Consider the following 27,995-nt stretch of genomic DNA (forward strand, 5'->3'; position numbering starts at 1 on the left):
GCCATTTTTAAAATTTATTCTTTTTGTTTGTTTGTAAGATCTGATTGCGGTTATTATTTCATTCGATCGGCTTTACAATTTATCCAGGAAGTTATCCAGCGCGGGGATGCCCTCTTTCAGCCCTTTGCGTTTCCGTGTCTCGCTGACCACTTGAGAAGGGCGGCTGGTGCTGTCGAAGGGATCCCCGGGGAGGATCTGCCAGTGATCGAACACGCACTGTGGGAAAGCCTGGCCTCCGGTGTTGGATCTCAAGTCGGCCGTGAAACCTAAAGGCAGGAAAAGGCACCGCAGGTGTGGCGTGAAAGCGAGAAAGGAGTTCAAATGTTACCCCGTTTCCCCGAAAGCACGACTTACCCTGAAAGTAAGTCCTAGCTTGATTTTGACACGTGAGCCCGATACAATCCCTACCCCCAAAATAAGCCCTAATTAAGATCTCACCCACTCCAGAGTGCACAGGTGAAAATTAAGCTAGGGTGGCGATAGGGTGTGTGTGGAGCTGCCCTACTACTTCCCTTTGGACAGGTGTAGCCAGGCTGAGCATAACCCGACGCCCATTTCTTCTGCAGCCGGCAAGGCTAGCGAGGCTTTCCTGAAGCCTCCGTAGCTGATATCAAGGCTCTGGATCGATCCAGTTAATAGCTTCAGAGGCCTTCAAGAAAGCCTTGACAGTCGCAGAAGCTCTGGAAGGCCCGACAGCGAAAAGGAGGCCAGGGGTGATAGTGTGCAAGTGAGGTTGAGTCAGTGGATGACATTCCCCGAAAATAAGACCTGGTGCCTTTTTTGGTGGCCAAAAATATATATATATAAGACAGGGTCTTATTTTTCGGGGAAACACAGTAGAAAGGTGGAGGGTTCCCCCCCCCCGCCCATATTTGGTGTTTCCAACTCAAGTCCTCAACTTATGACCTCCACTGCTCCAATTTCCATTGCTTAGTAAACTGAGTTGCGCCACATGACTGCGGGACATGGCAACTATCACAAATACGTGCCAAGTGCCCAAATTTTGATTACGTGGACCAGGGGAATGCTGGTTGTAAGTTGAGAACTATCTATATTTGTAGGTCATCTAGTCATACCCTACACCATTTCTGACAGATGGCAAGCCAGTCCCTTCTTGAAAGCTTCCAGTGATGAAGCTAAAAAGGACAGGAGAAGTGACTCCTGTCATAGCTGCCATTCTGCTAAGCTATGCATCGCAAGCTATATATATATATGTATAATAGCAGTGGCTGAGAGAAGGGTCTTAGTGAACAACCAATTAAATGTGAGCCAGCCAGGTGCAGCAGTGACATAAAAAGCCAACGCAATCCTAAGTTGCATTAACAGAGGGATGCAATCATGACCAAGTGAGGTACTCTATAAAGCCTTAGAAAGACCACACCTAGAGTCCTGCATCCAGTTTTGGTCACCACACTATAAAAAAAGAGGGTGAGACTCTAGAAAAAGCGCTGAGAAGAGCAATCAGGATGATGAGGGGACTAAAACATACAATGAACAGTTGCAGGAACTGGGCCTGGCTAGTCTAGGGAAGAGAAGGACCAGGGGAGACAGGAGAGCAGCCTTCCAGTATTTGAAGGGCTGCTACAGAGAGGAGGGAAGGGGTCAAGCTATTTTCCAAGGCACCCAGAGGCCAGACAAGGAATAATGGATGGAAACTGAACAAGGAGAGAGATTCAACCTGGAAATAAGGAGGAATTTTCTGACAGGGAGAACAATCAACGCACGGAATAGAAGTTGCCTTCGGGAGTTGTGGGAGCTTCATCACTGGAAGCTTTCAAGAAGGGACTGGCCTGCCATCTTGTCAGAAATGGTGTAGGGTCTCCTGCTTGGGTATGACTAGATGACCTAAAAGTCCCTTCCAGCTCTGTTATTCTACTGTATTCTAAGCTGATAGCCTGACATCAGTAATGGGGGAAGGGAACTCAGGAATCAAAACCAAGTAGCTTCTCCCGTGAGAAGGACCAGCCATCTCAAGGTCACACAAAAACGAATATGGAGCCCACAAGGACCTGATAACCAGGGGAAGTTAATTGGATCTTTTGCGCCTGCAAATTTCAGATCTAGCTTTGCCTCTTGTGTAAGCCCCTTGGGCTTTAGTAAAGTATACTTTTTGGCTAATCCCAGGCCAGGGGGGTCCTTTCTTTTCTAACTGACCGAGTTGGGACAGTTGACATTTCGAGCCTAGAAGGTTTATGCTTACCAAAAGATTCGTTCACAGGCAGGTAAGCCTTGACCACGAACATGGGGGTGCCAGCCACCTGGGACTCTTCAAAGACGTGGCCTCGTTTCCTGTTCAGGACGCCATAAATGCCACCCACAACTTGTTCAGGGCACTGGGAGAAAGCAAACAGGGTCTCTGGTGAAACTGGGCAGAAGCTTTCGGGGCCGTTCCTAACTCACCCAGTCTCCTCCCTCCACACCTACCTGGATCTCCACCAGATAGATTGGCTCCATGAGGCGGGGCTGAGCGGTCAGCATGCAGGCGTAGAGGCATCGCCGGGCTGTGGGGATGATCTGGCCGCCCCCACGGTGGATGGCGTCGGCGTGCAGGGTGACGTCGTGCACGTCAAAGCGGACCCCACGCAGGTTCTCCTCGCAGAGGGCCCCCTGAGGAGAACAAAAGAGGGGTGTTGTGATGACCCGGGGGTGTGTCACAAAAATAACCAAATCACAAAAATAGAATCAATTCCCTTTAATGCCTCCAACTTGGCCCCAATGTTCAATTATCCTCGGCTGGATATCAAACTCTTATGAGAAAACAGACTACGGAGGAAGTAACGCAGTCCGCACCAAAAGTAATGTTAATTCAAAATAAAAAACCCAACACACACCACACTGAAGGAATGACTACGGCAGGCAAGGTTGATTAATTGCAGACTTCTACCAGGTATCAGAAGCAACCACAGTTGGGAGGAAGCCAAAACCCAGAGAAGCTACGACAAGAATGCTGCACATTTTGCTTCCTCCAGCACTTTTGCCCTGAAGTTTGTCCTTTTAACCAGTCCTCCCAGCTGCAGCCCATGAAGGGGATCAGGGCCCCTTCCTCCCTCCGCAGACCACGCCATTCACATTTCTCCCTTATGCCATTCACAGTTCACTCTGAGAAGCACAGAGCCGAAGACACAAGCCCTGAAGATGATGAATGAGACTTCATCGAAACGTTGCCTAGATACTTCCAATCTTACGTGGGAGAAAACCCGAATAACCAAAGATCCACATACTAATACCCGCGAGAACCTCAGAATGAATGAATACACACACACACACACACACACACACACACACACACAATCTCTTGTGTTATCAAAATGTGATGTGAATGTGCCATACGATAAATAATGTTGAAGGAGCAACCTGGCTCAATGTCAGATCTGCCTCAGTTTGAAATCTGTAAGTAAGAAAGATCCTTAACTCCATTTGTTGCGAAAGGTGTAGTTTACTAGAAGGCAAGTGCGTTACTGTATTCCACTTAACTTCTAGTAAAGTATACCTTTCTCAACAAACGGAGTTAAGGATCTTTCTTTCGTAGAGGTTCAAGCGGAGGCAGGCCTGACACTCCTCTTACGGCTCAGCTACCAGGGCCGGACTCACCTCCTTTGTGGCCCATTGGAAGCCGGCCACCACGCTGTCCTTGATCTCGTTGAGGTACTGCACTCCCTTGGTGATATCGGTCAGGATGTTGGGACCGGTGCCGTCGGGGCCGAAGCACCAGATCTTACGGGCTTCAGCCACGTCCCACTCGTATTTCTCGGCCAGGTACCTGGCCCGCTGCTTCAGCTCCTGGCGGGCTGAGACATCCCCCTTGTCGATGTCTTCGGCCAGGCCATCTGGGAAGGGGCGGGCTTTCATGTACAGGCGGTTGTGTTTGTTGGGCGATTTGGAAAGGCACAACGTTCCCGACTCCTCACTAACAGTCTCCCGGTAAGACACGACTGGATCGGATTTCTGCCAAGAACAATCAAAGCATGGTGTCAGGGCTCCGACAAACCACCCCCATTCAAATCGTAGGTCTCTAGCCGCATAGACTAAAAAAAAAATTGATTTATTAGGAGTGACCATGTCGGCGTGACCTGGGGGCAACCGACTCTTGAGATACATCATTCATTTCCCCCTTGACCCTGGTCTTCCCCCCATCCCCTGGATGTATATTCTCCAATGGGATGCATCCATAGCCAAGAGTCATCAATCACGCTCTCCAGTAATAAACTTGTACGCCAGCAACTTCACCGGCCTAGTAATTATCTGAAACATTTAAGGAATGCACTATTTTTTCCCACTCCCTTTCTGCTGACAACTAAAAAGACCAAAGTGGTAATTTTTTTAGTCGACACGTGAGAGAACAGACATTTTGAAAGGAGTATCTTGTTTGCAATACCCAGCAAGCAGAAGTGGTATTCAGCCGGTTCAGACCGGTTGCGGCGTACTGGTAGCGGAAAATTTGATCAGTTCAGACAGGGATCTGCAACCTGCGGCTCTGGAGCCACGTGCGGCTCTTTCGGCCCTCTGCTGCGGCTCCCTATTGGCTGATCCCACCACTGGCTGGCCCCATCCCATCCCCATCACTACTCGCCTGGCCTGAGGGTGGGGGATGGAGACTCACTCCATATTCCACAACAGGAGGTGACTGGGTGGGAGGGAGTAACGCCGAGTTGGCCATGCCCACCCGATCACATCGGTTGTTAAAATTATTGGCTTTCCCGGTGTTTTCTGTGGGAAAACGGGTCCAAATGGCTCTTTTAGAGCGTTTAAGGTTGCGGGACCAGTCTGGAAAACTGGCAAATATCACCTCTGACTGGCCCCGTGCTTTCCTGTCCTATATTCCATTGATGTTTTTAGCTCAGCGGATTCGCACGGCAGAACAGAGTGCTGCGCCTCAGCTGAGCTAAAAAAACAGCTCACCTCACGGAGGGTTATTCTGTGCGTGCGCGCAAAGCGATCTGTGTTCCGCTGCATGCACGTGGGAACTGATCTTAAGAGTGCAGCCCGCATGTTAGGCCCACAGAACCGGTAGCGTGCAATTTAGAATCCCACCACTGCCAGTAACCACCTTGAGGCTCATTCCCCAGCTGTTTCTATCTGTCTCTCGATGTCCAACAGGTGTCAACTCTGAACCGAGCCTGGCTGAAGCCATCTTTGCTGCTTCATAGTTGCCACACAGTTTGGGAAGGGAGAAAAGAGCTGACGTGCAGACGTAACAAAGTGCTCTCCCGTGGGAACCAAGGTCATCCCAACAGACGGCAGCGGATAGAGAAGGAGTGACAAAGGAGCCCGCCAACTGCTTTGATTGGACAATGTGACCTGTGACACCTGGAGAGGGAAAGTTTTATTCTTTTAATGATACAGAAACCTTGGTTTTTCCCTAGCTGTGCCCGACATTGTCAGCTTTGGAAGCCATATTTTACTAGAAGCTCAAAGCTGCCACACATTTTAGTGCCTGGGAATTTGGGAGGGGGGAATTGCATAGAGTGGTAGAGAGTTGACTCCACAACATTTTCCTCATAAGGTCAAGGACAAGTCACCCTGCACCTGGGAAAGATTGTCTGGAGGAAGGTCTCCAGTTGGGACAAAGATTTGATTGGGCCATGTGATGGGACTTGTGGGTGCAGGGGAGGGATCTTTGATTTCTCTTTTGGGAAGGGAAAACCCAGAAGTCTCAGGTTCAAGTTTTCCCAGATGTGAAAATATGACTTCTCTAATAAAATTCTTACTTGGATGGACTTTGTTTCTGACTGCTGAATGGAAATGGGGAGTTTCATTGGAACGCTGACGTTTATTGACGTGTCCAATAAACATGTTCTCTGAGGGACATGCCTGCCTTGGGAGTTCAGATTTCTTCGGATGAGTTACTCGGAATATGCCGACAATAGGAGAGACATACTTTAAGTCCTATCAATTAAAGAGTGTCCATCTTATGGGACCTGGGGAATGTGTCTTTGGTTCCAGCATCTGCCCTCTGGCACACCACAACCCTAAGATCACGTTGCTTTCAACCCCACTGGCCTTTTGATCTAGTGCTAAAGACTTCGATAGAAGAGGTGCCATGTTTTTTTAAAAAAAATTCTTTGCTAATATTAACAAAACACTCAAGAGTCACGTTCGTACGATGGGCAGCTGAATAAACTAATGGCAGAAGAGACACAAACAAGATCTACCTATCATTCAACAGAGACAATAAAAAGGAAATAGGAAAGCCCCAAACCACTACTTCGCCAGCAAGCCAACGCAGATGAGCAGAGATTTAACGCCAAGATTAACAATCAAGATGCAAACAATACCCCAATCAAGGAATTGTGAAACAAACAGGAAACAACAGTCTAATCAAGGAAACCCACCAGCCCCCAAAGAATACTCCCACCCACACTAAGAGGGCAAGCCACCTGAATATAAATAGCCTAACAAACCCCACTGCCTTCTAGCACTGATAATGTTACCTAGTTGGGTCATGAAATGTTTGCAAGGAAACCATCAAGCTCAGAGAGCACCAAAGGACCCTTGAGCTATAATTATTCTCATCCTCTATTGATGTTATATGTAAAATCATACCTGTGAAAATATAAAGCAATGGGAATGCCATTTTTAACCTCTGTGTTAACCTAAGATAATTTACTGGAATGTTATGTCAGAATTCTCTACTGTTTTGTATAAAGATTACATATTTAGCAGGTTACGCTGACCAGTGTCCTGTTCGTGATGGAGATTACTGGAAATGGGAACGGGTAAACAAGACAAGGAAACAGATGTTATGCTAACAGTAACAGGGGTGTTGCATAGGGAGATATGTAGCTTGGATAGATTGTGAACCCAGGAAAGAGGCAGAGACTGTATATTTGAACCTGTATATAAACCCCAGCCCTCCTGAGGGGAAAATGTTTTCTGTCCACAGACAGAATTCCCTTCTGCAAAAATTTCATAATAAAGCAGTTATATATTGTTCCAGTATTCAGTTGTATGAATACCTGAATGGTTGATTTTTATCACAATTGGTTATCAATTTCGTAACGAGACCGGACGCAAATCGTTACCTTGATGGGAATGCAGGCGTGATCCTCCTCCAGATCCTTCAGGCAGATCTCCAAATGCAGTTCTCCGGCTCCGGCTATGATGTGCTCTCCAGATTCCTCAATGATACACTAACAAATCAGGAAAAGGGGGACAGAAAATTGAGATGCATCAATACCCTTCCCAACACAAGTCCCTCACTTCCAGGTCACTAGACTAGACCAGGATGAGGGAAGCAGGCTGTTGATCTTAAATTCCTTCTTGCATTGTAGATTTTAGAAAGAGCTGACGTAGTCATACTCCACTCAGTTATCAAGGATGCAGTATGAAGTAACTGGGGGTGCAGATAACAATCTGACTTGGGTCTCTCTCCACATTTTCATCCTTAGTGAAGCGTGCAAACCAGCGTTTGCATTTCCTGAGTCAGATGAGGAGAGCACATCTTTCTCCTTCCGTCCTGGCCACTTTTTACAGAGGCCGAGAGTGCTTGGTTTGGTGGCAGCAGCGCCTCAGATAGAAAGTCCCTACAGAGAGTGATAGGGACAACCAAGATGATAGGAAGCTTGTTTCCCGTTATTCGGGATATTTCTTATAAGCACTTTGCGCTTAGAGCTTGAAGCATGGTTAGAGACCCCACACACCCAACCCACTTCACGGACTCTGTTCCTGTTGCTTCCGTCTGGGAGGAGGTTTTGAAATATTCCTAGCAGGAACACAGATTCTGGAGCAGCACGTTCCCATGACATCCGTCTGCTAAACTCGCAACATTCGTTTTTCTCACTAGGTACATGTATACATTTAAACTAGACTGTGTTGTTTCACTGTGTCGTATGTGTGGGTATATGCATAATTTTGTATTTATTTATTTAATGTTTATGTAGAGTATATTAAAGGTGGTGACCCTTTGAGAGCTGAATGCAACGGAAATTTCATTTTAATGTATGCCCATTAGTAATTTTCACATTCAGTGACAATAGTTATTCTATAGTATATTCTATTCTCTCTTTTCTTATTCCTTATTCCCTATTCTATTCCATTCTCTTATTCTATTCTATTCTCTCTATTCCATTCTACAATATATTCTATTCTCTCTTCTCTTATTTTACTCTATTCTCTATTCTATTCTATTCCATTCTACAGTATATTCTATTCTCTCTTATTTTACTCTATTCTCTTCTATTCCATTTTACAATATATTCTATTCTCTTATTTTACTCTATTCTATTCTACAATATATTCTATTCTCTCTTCTCTTATTTTACTCTATTCTCTATTCTCTTCTATTCCATTTTACAGTATATTCTATTCTCTATTCTATTCTATTCCATTCTACAATATATTCTATTCTCTCTTCTCTTATTTTACTCTATTCTCTATTCTATTCTATTCCATTCTACAGTATATTCTATTCTCTCTTCTCTTATTTTACTCTATTCTCTATTCTCTTCTATTCTGTTCTACAGTATATTCTATTCTCTCTTCTCTTATTCTATTCTCTGATTGTTATTTCGAGCACTAATTGAGCAAACTCGCTTGGTTCAAAGATGTCCATACTAAGATGTTGTAACTCATCTCCAGGTGGATCCACCCACCCCCCCACACCTCACCTGCACCATGGGGTCAGACTTAGCCAACCTCTTCAAGCCCTCGACCAGTTTGGGCAGGTCGGCTGGGTTCTTGGCCTCCACCGCCACACGCACGACGGGGCTGACGCTGAACTTCATGACGCGCATATTGTGGGCGTGTTCAAAGGTGGTGATGGTGCCCGTCTTGACCAGGAACTGGTCGACGCCAACCAGGCCTACGATGTTACCGCAAGGCACATCTTCAATGGGCTCCACGTAGCGGCCCATCATGAGGATGGTTCTGGAAGGAGGGAGGGAAGGGCAGAAGAGACAGGGTGAGTAACAGCCCAGGTGCTGGAGAAGAGAGCCCTCATGGAATGGTAGTTTCCTGGCACCCTTGGCCATCGCTGGGTAAGCTTAGGACCAGCAGTTTCTGCTAGAAGAGGCAAAAAGTTGGGGGTTTTCTGAGATTATAGTTTCCTCCTATTTCTAAATACTGACCAATTCCATTTTTACAATGTGCAATTGGTTTCTTTCTCTTTTTCCCATAATGGTGTGAGGTGGGATGAGCCGAGAAATTGGTGCAAAGCCACCCAGCCAGCTTTCATGACTAATGTGGGACTAGAACTCATTGTCTCCCGGTGATTGGACCAAAGTCACCCAGGCAGCTTTCATGCCTAAGGCGGGACTAGAACTCCCCATCTCCCATTGATTGGCCCAAAGTCACTCAACTAGCTTTCATGCCTAAAGTGGGACTAGAATTCCCCACCTCCTGGTGCTTGGCTCAGAGTCATCCAGTTGGCTTACATGGCCAAGGCAGGACTAGAATTCCCAGTCTCCTGGTGGTTGGCCCAAAGTCACTTTCATGCCTAAGGCGGGACTAGAACTTCCAATCTCCTGGTGCTTGGCTCAGAGTCACCCAGCTGGCTTACATGCCTAAGGCGGGACTAGAACTCCCAGTCTCCTAGCGATTGGCCCAAAGTCACTTAGCTGGCTTTCATGCCTAAGGTGGGACTAGAACTCCCAGTTTCCTGGTGCTTGGCTCAGAGTCATCCAGTTGGCTTACATGCCCAAGGCAGGACTAGAACTCCCAGTCTCCCGGTGATTGGCCCAGTCACTTTCATGCCTAAGGTGGGACTAGAACTTCCAATCTCCTGGTGCTTGGCTCAGAATGACCCAGCTGGCTTTCATGCCTAGGGCGGGACTAGAACTCCCAGTTTCCTGGTGATTGGCTCAAAGTCACTTAGCTGGCTTTCATGCCTAAGGCGGGACTAGAACTCCCAGTTTCCTGGTGATTGGCTCAAAGTCATCCAGCTGGCTTATATGCCCAAGGCAGGACGAGAGCTCACCCATCTCCTGGTGATTGGCCCAAAGTCACCCAGCCAACTTTCATGCCTAAGGCGGAGCTAGAACTTACTGCCTTAACCATTAGGCCAAACTCCTAACCCCCAAGGGTATGCAGATTTCACAGAGAAGCAAGGAAAGGAAGAAAAAAAGTCCATTTCTCCCCACACCGCCGGCACCCTATCCCCATCCCCGGACTGACCTCTGGATTGGCTTCAGGTAGAGATCCTCTTTCTTTCCTGGCGTGTAGTTTGGTCCCATGATCCTGCATTTGAGTCCAGTGGACACAACTCCCGAGAACACCCGACCGAAGGCGTAGAAACGGCCCTTGTCAGAGGTGGGCACCATCTTGGAGATGTACATCATCAGGGGTCCTTTTGGGTCACAATTCTTAATGCCTAGAGAAGGGAGAGAGAGAGAGAGAAGACATGGTCGGTGCTCCTCTGGAGAACTTCTCTTTGCGGGTGGGGGGGAAAGGAATGGGAGGGGAAGTGAGAGGATGGGGAGAAGGACCCCTTACCCATGGCAGCCTCATCATCGGGGGGGCCTTCATAGAGCAGCTCACAGCGGTATTTCTGAGCCGTGACCGGAGAAGGCAGATGGATGGTGATCATTTGTAGCAAAGCTTCTCCTGCAGGGAGCCAGCGTCTCATCACAGCCTACCAGGAGAAACCATGGAGCCCAAAGTTATGAAGAAAAAAAGAAAAAGGTCCTGCCCCACCAGCTGCCTACATCAGGATGGCTTCTTCAAGCCCCTCCCTTGTTTTGCTCAGTTCCTAAATTTAACAGAGAATCAGAGTTGGAAGGGACCTTGTAGGTCATCTAGTCCACACACCCCACCCAAGCAGGAGACCCTGCGCCATTTCTGACAAATGGCAGTCCAGTCTCTTCTTGAAAGCCTCCAGGGATGAAGCTCCCACAACTTCTGAAGGCAACTTCTGTGCCATTGATTGTTCTCCCTTGTCAGGAAATTCCTCCTTATTTCCAGGTTGAATCTCTCCTTGATCAGTTTCCATCCATTATTCCTTGTTTGGCCTTTGGGTGCTTTGGAAAATATCTTGACAACCCTTCCTCTCTGTGGCAGCCCCTCAAATATTGGAAGACTGCTATCCTGTCTCCCCTGGTCCTTCTCTTCCCTAGACTAGCCAGGCCCACTTCCTGCAACCATTCATTGTATGTTTTAGCCTCCAGTCCCCTAATCATCCTGGTTGCTCTTCTCTGCACTTTTTTTTTCTAGAGTCTCAACATCTTTTTTATAATGTGGTGACCAAAACTGGATGCAGGACTCTAGCTGTGGCCTTACTAAGGATTTATAGAGTGGTATTAGTCCCTCCCTTGATCTCGATTGCATCCCTTTGTTAATACAACTTAGGATTGCATTGGCTTTTTTTGGCGGCTGCTGAACGTTGCTGGCTCCTATTTAGCTGGTTGTCCACTAAGACTCCAAGATCCCCCTCCCAGTTCCTGCTATTGAGCCTGGTTTCACACAGTCTATATGTGTCCTTTGGGTTTTTCTTGCCTAAGTGTAGGATTTTCCTTGTCTCTCCACTGAATTTCATTTGTTAAATACGGCCCAGTGTTCGAATCTGTCAAGATCCATCTTCTCAAAGAGTTGGATTTTTCTGCAGCTTTTGATTATGGGCCATGTAGTCAGTCTGCACTCTTAGGAACCACACAGATAGATAGATCTTCTTGGATAGGCCCAATTTCTCTATGTGGGTGGTTTTCCTTATTTTGGGAAGGTCCAATTCCTGCGTGTGAGTGTGTTTGTGTGTTTCCTTCCTTTGAATGGGCCCAATTCCTATATTATTTCTCTCCACTGAATTTCATTTTGTTAGGTAGGGCCCAGGGTTCACGTTTTAGCCTCCAGCCCCCTCATCCTCCTCCTGGTTGCTCTTCTCTGCACTTTTTCTAGACTCTCAACATCTTTTTTTATAGTGTGGTGACCGAAACTGGATGCAGGACTCTAGGTGAGGCCTTACTTTTGGCTGAAGCTGTTTGTGAAGGAATGTCTTTTTTTTTTTTCAGTCAGAGGGGTGACGTGCAGAGAAGGTGGAGGAGGAATTCTTTCTAGAAGGAGAGGGAGGAACCAAGGGTGGCAAACCCCCCCCAACCTTGTCCTGTTCAGGGTCTCCTGCTTGAGCAGGGAGGTTGGACTAGAAGACCTCCAAGGTCCCTTACAGCTTTGTCCTATTCTAAAAAAAAATAATAATTCTACATCTCATTAAATCCCCTCCGGGTCCTCCTTGCGCGTTTTCCTTTCAAACCGAGGAACAGATTTCTTTCAGGCTCTTTAAAAAGCTTGCTCTTTTCACGGCCCCCCCTTGCCTACCTCTCCCCGAAACCACGCCGCCTCACCTTCAGCAGAGGCTTGCCTTCCTTCCCTTTGTCCTCGCTGTCCAGCTTGATGTCCAGCTTCTCGATCAGTTTGGCTGTTTCTTCCTTCTTGAAGTTCATGATTGCATCGAATACCTTTGGGAGACGAAGGCCGCGCGACGGGAAAGATTAAAAAAAAAAACTCCCAGCAGGGACAGCGAGCGAACAAGCAAGCGAGGGGGTGATCCGCTGGCAAGTCTCGCTTCTTCTAAGTCAGGGTGGTCCCCAACCCCCACCCACCACCCCCGGGTCCTTGGCCCGCTAGCGGGACACAGCCTGTGGGGAAGCTGTTCTCACCCAGCTTGACAAACCCTCTGAAGCTAACTCAATAGCAGTGGTGGTCCTTGCTTCCCAAGGACCGGCCCATAGATTTCCACTGCTCTCTCCTCTCCTCTCCTCTCTGCCTTCTGCGCAGCAGCCGCACGTCAGGCACTGGACCCGGCTGTTCCTCCTCTTCCTCATCAGCCACCTCCAGACCTGAGGGCTGTTGATTCTCCATCTGAGAGCTGATGGACGGCCCAAGGCTCCGTCTCTCTCTCTCTCTTTGCCAGCTCCATTCCCTTACGACTGTGAGCCCACAATTATGGGGATAAGTCATGGCAGTAACGGAACAGGTCACCAGTCCCAATTTTATGACTTCCGCAGTAGTCATTAAGTGACTGCCAGGTCATTTTCTTCAACGGGTGTATTTTGGGGGCTGGAAGACGATACGCCAGAAACTGGCAAAACACCCCAAAATTGTGGTCATGTGACTGCAGGATAATTGCAAATGGTCTTCAATGTGAGCTGGTTGCCAAGCAGCCAAATGCGATCGCACAACCACCAGTGTGTGTGTGTGTGTTCGCATGTACAGCTGCTACAATTCTGGAACTGGATCCTAAAGGTTGACTCAGCCTTCCGTCCTTCCGAGGTCGGTAAAACGAGGACCCGGATTGTTGGGGGCAAGAGGCTGACTCTGTATACCACTTAGGGAGGGCTTGTAAAACCACTGTGAAGCGGTATATAAGTCTAAGAGCTATTGCTAATTAGAGCTCAGACATTTGCAAAGTTACCAGTCGTTAAGTGAGGACCACTTACACACACACACACACACACGCGTCCTCTGGGACCTACGAGAAAATCTTTGGGCTGAAGAGACTAGTCCAAGGGTTTTCAAACTTGGCAAGTTTAAGACTTTTGTGGACTTCAACTCCCAGAATTCCCAAGCTAGCATGGCTGGAGGAGGAATTCTGGGAGTTGAAGTCTACAAGTCTTAAATTAAAGCTGTCAAGTTTGAAGACCCTTCAACGTCGGCCATTTTAAGACTTTTGGACTTCAACTCCCAGAATTCCTGAGCTAACACTGACTGGAGGAGGAATTCTGGGAGCTGAAGTCCACAAGTCTTAAAGCTGTTAAGTTTGAAAACTCCTGGCCTGGAGCAACCAGCGGCTGTTTTGCAGAGAAGCAGTGCCTCAGCTGAGTTAAATAAATTAATTTTTTTAAAAAGAGATTAACTACAAGGACCCCAGCCCCCCAACCTTGGGAGTCCAAAGAGCTCAATTCAGCCCAGAGAGAGACACACACACATACATACACAAACTCACACACCCCCTGGATAACTTTCTAGACTCGTTCTACTTCGTGTGTCAGATATTGCAAAATTTCTTCAAACAAAAGAAAACCGTCAGGTCAAAGTGAAGAAATTGTTTCGTCATCACGCACAGGCAAGTAGAGGCAGGGGCCCTCGAGCGCCTTTTAGTGGGCGTAGTTTGGGGCTGGCCAAGGAAACCATGGGAGGGAGGGAGGGGGGTGGCCTCTACCTTGAAGATGGGGTCTAGGATCAGCTGGCAGAAAGTCCTTGGTAGCTTCTTTCCATCGGGGTTGGTTGCAGACTTGCTGAACTTGCCAGTCGCAGGGTCGAAATACCTGGGGGGGGGAAAGGAGAGAAAGGAAAAAATAAAAATAAAAATAAAAATAAAAGGAAGGCTTATGTTTTGTCAAGACTGCCCCATTTTAAGTCAGCTCCTTAAAGGAGGACGAGTGGCAAAACCTGGGTTAAGATTTCAGGTTTTATTCCATGTTGCCACTGGCACCTCGTACAAATGAAATTAAATGCCGTCTTCAGTGTACGTTATGCCTAAGAAAACCATAAAAATAAAACAAAACACACACACATGGATGGAAACTAGACAGATCAAAGAGAGAAGCAGCGTGGAAATAAGAATAAATTTCCTGGCAGTTAGAACAATTAACCAGTGGAACCATTTGCCTCCATTTAACCAGTGGAACCATTTGCCTAAATGTTCCAACACTGAACGTTTTAAAGAGGAGACTGGACAACCATTTGTCTGAAGTGGTGTAGGGTTTACTGCCTAGGCAGGGGGTTGGGCTAGAAGACCTCCAGGATCCCTTCCAACTCTGCCATTCTGTCATTTACTGGTTGGTTTTACTACTCTTTAGTTAAACTTCAATGTAATAATTTAACAAGAAGAGACTGGACTGCCATTTGTCAGAAATGGTGTAGGGTCTCCTGTCTGAGTAGAGGGTTTGACTAGATGACCTATAAGGTCCCTTCCAACTCTTGATTTTATCTGTGATCTGCGTGCTTGTCTTTGGCATGAACGCAGCCGGTTCAACATGCTTAGGTGGCGATCCTGAATCCTTGCGCCCTCCTCAAATGACTCACCTGTCTCCCCAGAGCTTCTTCATCATGTCTTCCACCTTTTTGGAACGGTCGGCGGGGTTCAGCTGCCCTTCGCCTTTGGCCGCGAACTTGGCCACGTACATTTCGGCAAACTGCTTCAAGGTGAAAGCCCAGCCATGCAGGCCGGAGCCGAAGCCAACCGTGCCGAGGACTGGATCGATCTAGGAGGAGGAAGGACAGGCAAGAGGATTCAATCCACCTGAGAAGCTGTGGTGGTGTGTTTAGCCTAGAAAAGGGCACGGTTTGAAGGATTTTCTTGCAGACGTTTCGTCACCCAGTGAGGTAACACCATCAGTGCTAGAAGGGTATGGAGGGGTTTTTTGGGGGGGGGGAGGAGGCTGTGGGCTCCTTGATGCTCTCTGAGCTTCATTCTTCTCTTGCAGACGTTTCATTACCCAACTAGGCAGCATCATCAGTGGTAGTCAGTGGCCCAGAGAGCACCAAGGACCCCCATCTCAACTCTACGCAACAAATACTCTTTGTTCCATGAGTTCTTTGCTATTCTCTAAGAGAAAAGACTATGTTAGTAAGGTGGTTGCCAAGTTCCCAAAATGCACTTGTGTGACTACAAGAGGAGACCCTCAAAACTGTGGAACTGGGCGGCCATGACCAATTCAGGGGGAAACGTCCTGACTCTGAATAAGTTGCTAAGCAACCTGTCGTAAGTTGAGGACTACCTGTAGGATCTCCTTGTTAAGTAAGTGGAGTAACTTCTAAACATATATACTGATTCCCCCTCCAGATAGATATACTGGGCTAAAAGTTGCTACAGGGTGTGCACAAGGACAACGAAGTGGAACATCTCTTCCACCAGCTAGTACAAATTATGTCCCTTGTAAGCACTCTAAATTAATTGAGATGGATGATGACTGAGGAATTCTGGGAGTTGAAGTCCATAAGCCATGAAGGAACCACAATTCCGCCATACTGGCTGAGGAATTCTGGGAGTTGAAGTCCACAAGCCATGAAGGAACCACAATTCCCCCATACTGGCTGAGGAATTCTGGGAGTTGAAGTCCATAAGCCATGAAGGAACCACAATTCCCCCATACTGGCTGAGGAATTCTGGGAGTTGAAGTCCATAAGCCATGAAGGAACCATAATTCACCCATACTGGCTGAGGAATTCTGGGAGTTGAAGTCCACAAGCCATGAAGGAACCACAATTCCCCCATACTGGCTGAGGAATTCCGGGAATTGAAGTCCATAAGCCATGAAGGAACCATAATTCCCCCATACAGGCGGAGGAATTCTGGAAGTTGAAGTCCATAAGCCATGAAGGAACCATAATTCCCCCATACTGGCAGAGGAATTCTGGGAGTTGAAGTCCACAAGCCATGAAGGAACCATAATTCACCCATACTGGCTGAGGAATTCTGGGAGTTGAAGTCCACAAGCCATGAAGGAACCACAATTCCCCCATACTGGCTGAGGAATTCTGGGAGTTGAAGTCCATAAGCCATGAAGGAACCATAATTCACCCATACTGGCTGAGGAATGCTGGGAGTTGAAGTCCACAAGCCATGAAGGAACCACAATTCCCCCATACTGGCTGAGGAATTCTGGGAGTTGAAGTCCACAAGCCATGAAGGAACCATAATTCACCCATACTGGCTGAGGAATTCTGGGAGTTGAAGTCCACAAGCCACGAAGGAACCATTAATTCCCCCATACTGGCAGAGGAATTCTGGGAGTTGAAGTCCATAAGCCATGAAGGAACCATAATTCCCCCATACTGGCTGAGGAATTCTGGGAGTTGAAGTCCATAAGCCATGAAAGAACCATAATTCCCCCATACTGGCTGAGGAATTCTGGGAGTTGAAGTCCATAAGCCATGAAGGAACCATAATTCCCCCATACAGGCGGAGGAATTCTGGGAGTTGAAGTCCATAAGCCATGAAAGAACCATAATTCCCCCATACTGGCTGAGGAATTCTGGGAGTTGAAGTCCATAAGCCATGAAGGAACCATAATTCCCCCATACTGGCTGAGGAATTCCGGGAGTTGAAGTCCATAAGCCATGAAGGAACCATAATTCCCCCATACTGGCTGAGTAATTCTGGGAGTTGAAGTCCATAAGCCATGAAGGAACCATAACTCCCCCTTACTGGCAGAGGAATTCTGGGAGTTGAAGTCCACAAGCCACAAAGCGGCCATCATTCCCCACCTCTGGTCCAAGGAAAGCAAAAAGCTTGCACTGCCTTCCAATATCAACGTGTCCATTCAGAGTTACCTCAGAACGCTGCTGCTCGTTGGTAGCCCTTACCATGATGTTGCCCATGGGGCCGGTCTCGCCTTCCCCATAGGTGGAGATGATGACGTTGACGTTCTCCACAATGCGCTGGAAGGTCTGGTACAGCTCCTCGGGCTGCAGTTGCAGCTCCAGCAGGGCTCGGTCCATCTTGTTCATCATCAGGACGGGCTTGATCCTCTCGGCGATAGCCTGGCGCAGGACAGTCTCGGTCTGGACACACACCCCTGGGGAGGAAGAAGAGGCAGCTCAGCTCGACTTCCGTAACGGTTGTCGCTCCCATCAACTTGGTAGAGTCAGACAGGGAATATGAACCTTCTAAATCGGGGGTGTCCAAACTTTGGCAACTTTTAAGATCTGTGGGCTTCAACTTCCAGAATTCTTGATGTTGAAATCCACAATTCTTTTTTTTCCATAAAGTTATTTATTTTATCTTCTTCCATCCATCCAACCATCCACCATCTGTCTGTCCATCTATCATCTATCTCTAATCTTATCTATCTATCCATCCATCCATCCATCAACCATCTGTCTATTCATCTCGAATCCTATCTATCTCTAATCCTATCTATCTGCCAACCAACCAACCATCTGTCTGTCCATCTATCATCTATCTCTAATCCTATCTATCTATCCATCCATCCACCATCTGTCTGTTCATCTATCATCCATCCATCTCTAATCCTATCTGCCAACCAATGAACCATCTGTCTGTCCATCTATCATCTATCAATCTTATTTCTATCTTCTATTCTTCTTTCTTGTTCTTTATTATATTATATATATTTCATACATAATATATATATATATATGTGTGTATATATGTATGTGCATGTGTGTGTGTGTATATATATATATATATATATATGGATGGATGGATGGATGGATGGATGGATGGATGGTTTGGTTGAAATTGGTCAAAGCGTCCCAGTTATCCTGGAAATACACACACACACACACAATTATATTTATTTATTTATTTTTTAAAGGCTGTATGTGTGTATGCTCCAGCCTTGAGCAATTTCAGCCAAACTTGGTACACAGATGATTTACCTTGTGGAAACAAATACTGTGGGGGTAAGACCCCCCTAACACCCCTCAGTGTGTGTGTGTGTGTGTGTGTGTGTGTGTGTGTGTGTTTGTGTGCCCTAAAATGACTTCTGCCATGGTAACAGGGCTCCCTCACAAGGCTCCCTCTTGTGGAGGAATAGAAGAATTGTGCAACAGATAGTACAACAACGTGAGTCCACGTACAGGTTTTTCCTGTCTAATACAGGATTGGGATAAATAAATACCAGAACAATGCCAGGTTATCGGTTAGTTACATATAAAAATTCCATTTTTAGTTAAAACGGTGCATTGTCTGCTTACAAATAGTTTTAGGAAATAGTCATCGAAGTGTTTACAACAATATTCATTACGCTGATATTCCTTCTATCATAGTAATCATAATCATAATATTGTCCACAATTCTTAAAGTGGGAGTTTAGAATTTTGGGAGTTGAAGTCCAGAATTTTACTTTTTTATTTAACATATGGCAAATACATGGACATATAGTGGTTTAAATGTTAATGTCCAGCCATTCAAGGTCTGTGTTGGAAAAAATAAGACATTGGGCCAGTGTAGCCTCTTGATGGACATTCGGACACAATGTCATGGATATTTTGTCGAGAAGTATCACAGTCTTGTGGTGTTGAAGTCCACAAGTCTTAAAGTGGAAATTTAGAATTCTGGGAACTGAAGTCCAGAAGTCTTAAAAGTCTTGTGGATTTGAAGTCCACGGGTGGGAATTTAAAATTCTGGGAGTTAAAAAGTCCACAAGTGTTTACAGTCTTGTGGATTGGAAGTCCACAGTTCTTAAGGTGGGAACTTAGAATTCTTGGAGTTGAAGTCCACAAGTCATTAAAATCTTGTGGCGCTGAAGTTCACAACAAGTCTTAAAGTGGGAATTTGGAATTCTGAGAGTTGAAATCCAGAAATCTGAAAAGTCTCATGGGGTTGAAGTCTACAAGTCTTAAAATGGAAACTTAAAATACTGGGAGTTGAAACCCACAAGTTTCAAAGTCTCGTGGAGTTGGAAGTCCACAAGCCTTAAAGTCCACAAAGTGGGGATTTAGAATTCTGGGAGTTGAAGTCCACAAGCCTTAAACTTGCCGTGGTTGGATACCCCGGCTCTACATTCTTAGCACTGCCCACTGGGCACACCCACCAGCAAAGCTCAGGGTCTCAAAAGGGGGAGTGGGAAGCCATTTTCTTACCGGAAACACAATCCACAACAACCAAGGCACCATCGGTGACCCGTAGGGCAGCTGTAACTTCTGAAGAGAAGTCCACGTGGCCAGGGGAATCGATTAGATTGATCAGGAACCCGCAGCCATCTTTGCTTTGCTTGATGAAGGCCAAGTCGTTCTCGGAGAGCTCGTAGAAGAGGGAAATGGCCCTAAGGGGAGACGCAGGAGAAAAGTTACAAGACACGGCGGATTCTTAAAAACTGACTATAAAGAGAAAACCAAAAACTATTTTCTTTTGGGTTTAATGGAAAAAGACTTGGGGGGGAAAAATTGGAACTCTTTATGTTGACGGCAGCAAGACTAACGTATACACAAAAACAGAAAGACACTTCAACACCCACCCACCCCAAAGGATGAATGGCTGCAAAAGTTGAGTTGGCAGAGCGGGCTAAATTGACTGCTTTGATTAAAAAGAAAAACGTTAAGTACTTTTGTTTCCAGTTGGAAACCACTTCTGGACTTTGTGCGTGGAGTAGAAAAAAACTCAGCTTTGATTTTGAGTTTCACCGATTAGGTTTGTTGATATAGAAATGGCTAGTTTATACTATGTAAAAGTAAAAAGTTGAGGTTTGATGCTACTCTTATTTTAGGTCCACCTAAAGGAACCATTGGAAGTCAATGCCTTTTCTTTCTTTTTCTCTTCTTTTCTGGACTCTTCCCTTCCCTTTTCCTCCCCTATTTGGTTTTGTATTTTATATTATAAACAATTTTTTTTTTAATTAGACATTCCGTTGTTCATCTGCCCACATCACAGCAAGAAGCACAAAAGGACTTCGGTGCAGGTAGTCAAACGGTTTAAGACAGCAACGGAGTCCAAACATTTCTGTTGTTAAGCGAGACAACAGCTCGCTTGTTAAGTTGAGCCTTGTCCCCAATTTCACGACCTTTCTTGCCGCCGTCGTGAAGTGAAGCACTGTGTCAGGATCCCGACACTTAACCCCCATTTAAATCATGAGTCTCTAGCCGAACTCCAAAAGAATTTATTGGGAGTTAGAAGAGGTGGCACTGCCTGGGTGTAGCCGACTCTGAGACACATCATTCACTGTCACCCTTGACCCTGGTTTTCCCTCCACCCCACCCCCTGGGTGTATCGTAATTCATATCCTCCAATGGGACACCTCCCTAGCCCGGAGTCATCAATCATGCTCTCCAGTTAGCATTTTGCAAGGCAGACACTTCGGTCGCCTGGACACTATCTTTGAAAACATTTATGGAATGCAAGCTGCCCGTTGCTTCCGCCTCCCTTTCTGTTGGCAACTCTAAAAAGACCATAGAAATGTTTTATGAGCTGACACACTGCAGTTGAAAAGGAGACATTAACCAAAGTTATCTGTGAAAAATGTTCAGACGTTCCTTCTGCCCCCACCCCCCGACTGTTGTAACTTAAGTGAACTGCTGTTAAGGCAACCGAGTCAGCTCTTTCTCCCTCTCATATCCCACCCACCTGCCCCGAGAGAGCGCCACCGAAGGGACCTACGTTGACTTGATGGTGATGCATCTCTCTTGCTCATCTTTCCTGGTGTCGGTGAAGCGGGTCTCACCGGCACGGGCCGAGGCGATAATGCCAGCTTTGCATACCAGCGAGTCGGTCAGAGTGGACTTCCCGTGGTCCACGTGGGCAATCACCGACATGTTCCGGATGTTGGCCTTTTTGTCCATGATGGCCCGGATCTGGTCTACTGTGAAGTTCACCTGGGGAACAGGAGAAAGACGACGACTGTGTTAGGCCAATAAAGTCGCCAGTTCCCTTCTCAAAGGAGATGGAAACCCCACCGGGACAGAAGAACAAGAGTCGGAAGGCAGCTTGGAGGTCTTCTAGTCCGACCCCATTCAGGCAGGAGAGCCTACACCCGCGATGGCGAACCTACGGCACGCATGCCGGAAGCGGCGCGCGGAGCCATCTCTCCAGGCACGCTAGCCGTCCCCCATTGCTCTTCCAGGTTCTACTGCAGGCATGCGCTCCGGCTAGGGGGTCTCCATGTGCGTGGGAGCGCTGGAAAGCAGCTCCCCAGCACACATGCGTGTGCCGGGAGGCTGAGCTTCCGGTTTCCGGCACATGTATGCGCGCCAGCCAGCTGGTCTTCGTGCGTGCATGCATGCCAGGAGCTGGTTTCATGCATGCCAGGAGCTGGTTTCATGCGTGCACCAGAAACCGGAAGTTCAGCTTTCCAGCACATGCATGCACGACGGGGAACTGCTCTTCCGGTTTCCAGCACGCGCACACACACACACACACACACACACGGCGTGACAGGGAATTGGTCCTCCGGTTTCTGGTGCCACCACCTCCCGTTTCAGCTCTCGGTGAAAAGTTTCGCCAACACGGCCCTACACCATTACAGAAAAATGGTTGTTCTACCTCTTCTTAAAAAACCTTCAGTGTTGGAGCACCCGCAATTTCTGGACGGAAGCCATTCCACCGATTCTTTTGTCGGGACATTAATCCTTAATTGTAGCTTGAATCTCTGTTTAGTATATTTTACTCCTTGTCCTGCCTTCAGGTGCTTTGGAGAATAATCTTCTTTGGGCAGCCCCGAGATATTGGAAGACTGCTATCATGTCCCGTCCCCCCGCCGGTCCTTCTCTCATCAAACTAGACATACCCAATCCCTGCAACCGCTCTTCGTATATTCTAGCCTCCAGTTCCCCTCATCTTCTTTACGTGGTTTTTCCTCTGCACTATTTCTAGAATCCTATTTTCATGTGCAAAAGAGGGGAAATCGTTTTCGTTGGCCTGGCTCCCAGGGACCGAGACCCATTCCGCTGACTATTCACACAACCTCGAACGCTAACAGTCAAAACAAAACTCAGAAGGCAAGGAAGCAAAAAACAGGGTCAGCAGCAGCAGACCAGAAAACCCTGAGCTGGCTAGGAATGTTCTAAAACAAGCGTCACGGTGTTTTCCATGACATCACCATAGAAAGTGAGGCAATATGTCAACCGCATCACTCATTAGCCTTTTAGGTTTCAGGTTGTCGTGTGTGTGTTGTTGGTTTTTGAACTGGTAAGGTAAAGGTTCTCCTGGCACATATGTGCTGGTCGTTTCTGGCACTAGTGGGCGGTGGTCATCTCCTTTACAAAGCCGAAGAAGAGCCGGCGCTGTCCGAAGACGTCTCCGTGGTCATGTGGCCGGCATGACTAAACGCCGAAGGCGCACGGAACGCTGTTGCCTTCCCACCAAAGGGGTCCCTATTTTTCTACCTGTATTTTTTTTTACATGCTTTCGAACCGCTAGGTTGGCAGAAGCTGGGACAAGTCACGGGAGCTCACTCCGTGACGCGGTGCCGGGGATTCGAACCGCCAAACTGCCGAAACCTTTCTGATCGACAAGCTCAGTGTCTTCGCCACTGAGCCACCGCGTCCCTCTGGAACTGGTAGTACATCTGAATTACAGGCAGTCCTCCTCTTATGACCACAATGGAGCCCAAAACGTCTGCTGCCGAGTGAAACATTGAAGTGAGTTTGCCTCATTTTACGAACTTTCCCGCCACCGTTAAGTCTAGTTAAAATTAGTCCAACGGTTGCTGAGTGAATCGGACTTCCCAGTGGACTTCGTTCGCCAGAAGGTCGCAAGAGGGGATCCCGCGACTCCCGGGGTAGTGCAACCGTCATAAACATGAGTCAATTGCCAAGTGGTCTCAATTTTGATCACGTGATTGTGGGGAAGGTTACAACCGTTGTGCGAAAACTTGCCCTAAGTCGCTTTTTTCCCAGTGCCGTCGTAATTTTGACCAAATCGTTATAAGTCGAGGAATACCTATGTAAGTTATCAGAAAAGTTGATTTGTTAGATTTGTAATTCAGTATAACCCAAATCCCTGGTTTAAAAAAATATATATATTTTTTTAAAACCAGGGATTTGGGTTATACTGAATTACGAATTATCAGACGGTCAATTTATTTGATTTCTAAGCAGCGGGCTGGGAGTTCTAGTGCCGCCTTAGCCACGAAAGCCAGCTGGGCGACTTTGGTCCAGGTCCCTTTCTCTCAGCCCTATTTCCCCCTCACAGGGACGTTGTCGTTGTGGGGAAAAGAGGAAGAAAGGAAGGAAGGAAGGAAGGAACATTAGATAAGCTCACCAGCTTGAGTTAACTTATGCACGATAAATAAAGGCCTGGATAAAAAGCAAAAAAACCCAAAAAAGTTAATAATAAATTCCATGGCTTGGGGCCTTGCAGGTAAACTACAAGAAAGCCATCCAATATCCCAAAGGTGCCTTTTTTTTTTCCAAGAGGCAATCTGGACTTTCTGGTTTTCCTTTGAAGACGTTTTGCTTCTCCTCCAAGAAGCTTCTTCAGTTTTGACTGGTGGGGAATGGAAAGGTTTATATCATTTGCAGACAGCTGGTTATTAGCACCCTGAAGGTGCTGACTCTTTAAAGAATATAAATCCTTCCCTTCCCGACCATCCAGTCAGAGCCGAAGAAGCTTCGCGGCGGAGAAGCGAAACGTCTTCAAAGCAAAACCAGAAAGTCCAGTTGTCTCTTGGAAAAAAGCACCTTTGGGACAACCAGGGCCTGGAGGACTGAGAATCTCCATAAAGTCCAGTAGAATCATGGTAGAATCATGTGGCCCAACAGCCGAAAGGCCCTCTGGAAGAATGAGCTTTGCCTTCCGCTGAAAGTGGCAGGGAAGGAATTAAGGTATCTCAAGAGGGGTGCCATCCTAGACACGGAGGCTGTTCCCCAAAAAACAGGGAAGACCATTTCCCCTCCCTTCCTCATGTGTGGACTCTGGAAGGAAGGGATAGATGGATGAGAAGGAAGGGAGGGAGGGAGGAAAGGATAGATGGGAGAAGGAACAAAGGGATAGATGAGGAAGGAAGGAAGGGAAGGATAGATGGAGAAGGGAGGAAAGGATAGATGGATAAGGAAAGAAGGAGAAGATAGATGGAGAAGGAAATGGTAGGTGGATGTGAAGGAAGGAAGGAAGGAAGGAAGGAAGGAAGGAAGGAAAGGTAGATGGATGAGAAGAAAGGAAGGAAAGAAGGAAAGGGTAGATGGATGAGAAGGAAGGAAGGAAAGAAAGAAGGAAGGGAAGGGTAGATGGATGAGAAGAAAGGGAGGGAGGGAGGAAAGGATAGATGGATAAGAAGGAAAAGATAGATGGAGAAGGAAATGGTAGATGGATGAGAAGAAAAGGAAAGAAAGAAAAAAGGAAGGAAAGGGTAGATGGATGAGAAGGAAGGAAAGAAGGAAAGGGTAGATGGATGAGAAGAAAGGAAAGGAAAGGAAAGGAAAGGAAAGGAAAGGAAAGGAAAGGAAAGGAAAGGAAAGGAAAGGAAGGAAGGAAGGAAGAAAGAAAGATGAATGAGAAGAAAGGAAGGAAGGAAAGGGTAGATGAGAAGGAAGGAAAGAAAGAAGGGTAGATGGATGAGAAGGAAGTGATAGTAGGATGAGCAGGAAAGGAAAGGAGGGAGAGAAAGACAGGAAGGAAGGAAAGGGAAGAGTGGAAGGAGACAGAGGTGAGATAAACCACAACAGCCAGTCGGATTCCATTAAGTAGATGGAGCCAAGCCGGAAAATACTTTCCAGGTGAGTGAACAGTCAGCACTTTTAAGGTCACCCAATAGCAGCAGCAGCAGTGAAAGTAACCAGCCCAGGAATACAGGTGTGACACCCTCCACTATGTCTCCCTACCACATTTCCCCACCCCCCCCTCAGGCACTTCTGGTCAGGTTTAGACAAGATGTGTGTGTGTTGGGGGGGGGGGGAAGGACACAACCTCCTTCCCTGAAGTCCACCCCTCCACTTTGGCAAAGAGGAACCGGCTGGAGCTCGTCCAAAATCCTCGCTGGCCACCGGCTGTGTTGTTGTTTTGCCACATCACGTCCCGCTCCGTCCGCGGACATCTTGAATGGTTATTTCAGCCCTTTTGGCACGTAGGTTAAGCTAGCAAGTATTTAAAAAAAAAAAAAACCCTTCCCCCAAAAAAGAGGGAGGCTGGCAAAGAAGGCTAAATATATTAATTAAATTTTAAATGAATATATTAAAGCTTTATATACATATATATACATACATATACATACATACATACACATACACACGCACACATATATATTAAATCACAGGAACTGAATGGTGCATTGGCAAGCCAGCCAGCGCTCCTCAAAGAATTATCAAAAAAAAAAAAAGTGGTTTATCAGCAGACAAAACCCTACCCTGCTCCAAATTATCTTCAGGAAGCTGGTAAGGAGAGTTACATCACCTCCTTTTTTTTTTTTTCTCCTGACTCGAATCGGTGGCAGGAGGGGGCAGGGGACCAAAAAGAAAAAAAATCCAACTGAGTCATCGCACAATGAGGTCAGGGTTTTGTTTTTTAAATTATTTTCCTTTTTTTTTTTATCCCTACGCAGAAATAAATAAAAGAACAGAAGCCGGCCAAGGTGAAGTCTTGAAGAGAAAATTGTTCCAAGAAATTATTCGTAGCCCTTGACTTACAACAGTTCGTTTAGTGGCCGTTCGAAAAGACAACCCTGGAAAAAGGGACGTAGGACCGTTTTTCTCACTTAGGACGGTTTTTTCGCATATCCCCACAGTCATGGGATCAAAATCCAGAGGCTTTTGACTCGTATTTATGACGGTAATGCGATTCCCCCTTTTGGCGACCTTCTGCCAAGCAAATACCATGTGGGAAATGCGGATTCGCTGAACAAACACAAGGTTCTCTTTAACGACTGAGGCAAGGGGAGTCAAACCCACTTCAACAAGGTTTCACTCAGCGACCTAAATTTGGGGCTCCACCGGGGTTAAGTCAAGGACTGTCTCTGTAGCCAGGGAGAGGAATAAGCATTAAGTCTAAAAAAAAGGGATAATCAAAATATGGGGCCGTCTATCCGTTCAGCTTTCTTTGAAAATAAAGGAAAATTTAAAAAGGGACCATCTATTAGTCAATAAAGATATTTCTGCTTTAAATATATTTGATATTTTAAATATATTTGATATTTTCTGCTTCTGGCTGGGAAAGTGACAGAAGGGGAGCTTCACTTGTTAAATTTCTGCCTTATATACGTACATATAAAAATTCTGATTTTATATATGTATACCAGAATCTCTCTTCCCCATCTATCTCTATCTCTGCATCTATCATCTATGACTATATATATATATATTCGAAATATTGCCAAGATACTCTTAATCTTACACGGGAAAAGACCCAAACACACCTAGACATACATACATACATACATACATACATACATACATACATACATACATATATATATATATATATATATATATATATATCCATATCTATCTACCCCCCCTCTCTATATATAAATATGAAAAGGCATTTTTATTAATATATTGGGTCTCAAGGCGCTTTAACAGCATTCACAGTAGGCAATTTTTGATTGGCAGCTCTCCAGAGGCGCTGGACTACATCTCCCATCATCCTCAGCATGGAGAAAAGGGCGTTTTATTTTTTTATAATCCACTGGCTCTCAAGGTGCTTTAAACAGCATCCACAGTAGGCAATTTAATACATCTACATACATACATACATCTACATACATACATTTACATACATACATACATCTACATACATACATCTACATATATACATATACATACAAAAACATACATATACATTTAAAAGCACAACTACAATGACGTGGAAAAATACACGAACAAAGCTAAATGCCATACATATACATACATACATATATATATACATACATATATACATATATATACATATACACATTCCACAGTCGTTGGACTACAACTCCCAACATCCTCAGCCTGGCCCAGGGGAGAAGCACTTAAGGTGGGGAAGGAACCATCCAGACGGCTCTGCATGGGATCTACAGCCTAACACGGGTCCACGTATCTCTCGCAAGTCGCCACGTTCGCAAACTATCCCCCCTCTTCCTTCTCGCGTGTTGGCTTGCGCTACTCAACCCCCCGACCCCTTTCCGGGGCTCTTCCAGAAGGCGGGCTATTCCATGGCCGCGGCCTTCTCCCCCCCCCCCCCCCCGCCGCGGCCCGGCAGGCCTCCGACCCGGGGCCTATCCCCTTCGTTCCGAACCCGGCCCTATCCAACGCCTCCCCTAGGCCTCGGGTCCCCGAGGTTCCGCTCAAGTCGTTCCCGGTTTCGGATGGCTCACCATGTTGGCGGATGGCTTCGGATTCTCCGCAGGAGCGGCGGGGGGGAAAGAAGGGGAGAAAAAAAAAAGACCGGCAACAATGGCGGCGGCTCGAGCTGCCCTGTCTCGTTGGCAGGGGCCGAGCGGGCGGAAGAGGACGCTGACGTCAATCGGCCGCCTTTTATATGACAGAAGCCGGAGTGGGCGGGGAGAGCCAGAAGGAGGAGGCGGGGCCGAGTGAGGACACCCGGAACGCACGCGCCTCGTCCTCAAGGCCCTCTCTATGGTCCGAAGGCGAGAAAGGAAGGAAGAAAGGAAAGGGGAGGGACGGGAGGATCTTCGCTTAACGCCTGCGCAGTTTCGATCAAACCGGAAGCGCCTGTTGGGGATTCAACCACG

At 46.7% G+C, this 27,995-nt stretch overlaps 1 protein-coding gene across 1 annotated transcript; it reads right to left on the reverse strand.

Annotated features, from left to right (window-relative positions):
* Nucleotides 1-27,752, reverse strand: EEF2 (eukaryotic translation elongation factor 2). Its single transcript, XM_087922598.1, has 15 exons — nt 27,618-27,752; nt 20,987-21,201; nt 19,477-19,658; nt 17,233-17,444; nt 14,950-15,128; nt 14,084-14,189; nt 12,267-12,380; nt 10,429-10,567; nt 10,111-10,306; nt 8,607-8,865; nt 7,023-7,130; nt 3,592-3,945; nt 2,425-2,607; nt 2,201-2,333; nt 1-266 (listed from the first exon to the last, which is right to left on the reverse strand). Exons 1-15 carry the CDS (start codon nt 27,618-27,620, stop codon nt 73-75), a joined length of 2,577 nt encoding a protein of 858 aa, XP_087778724.1. The 5' UTR covers nt 27,621-27,752; the 3' UTR covers nt 1-72.
* Between the last annotated feature and the right edge of the window lie 243 nt (nt 27,753-27,995).

Source organism: Pseudonaja textilis, chromosome 1 (assembly GCF_049901715.1).
Source record: "Pseudonaja textilis isolate UNSWEBS1 chromosome 1, rPseTex1.2, whole genome shotgun sequence".
Taxonomy (NCBI): Eukaryota; Metazoa; Chordata; class Lepidosauria; order Squamata; family Elapidae; genus Pseudonaja; species Pseudonaja textilis.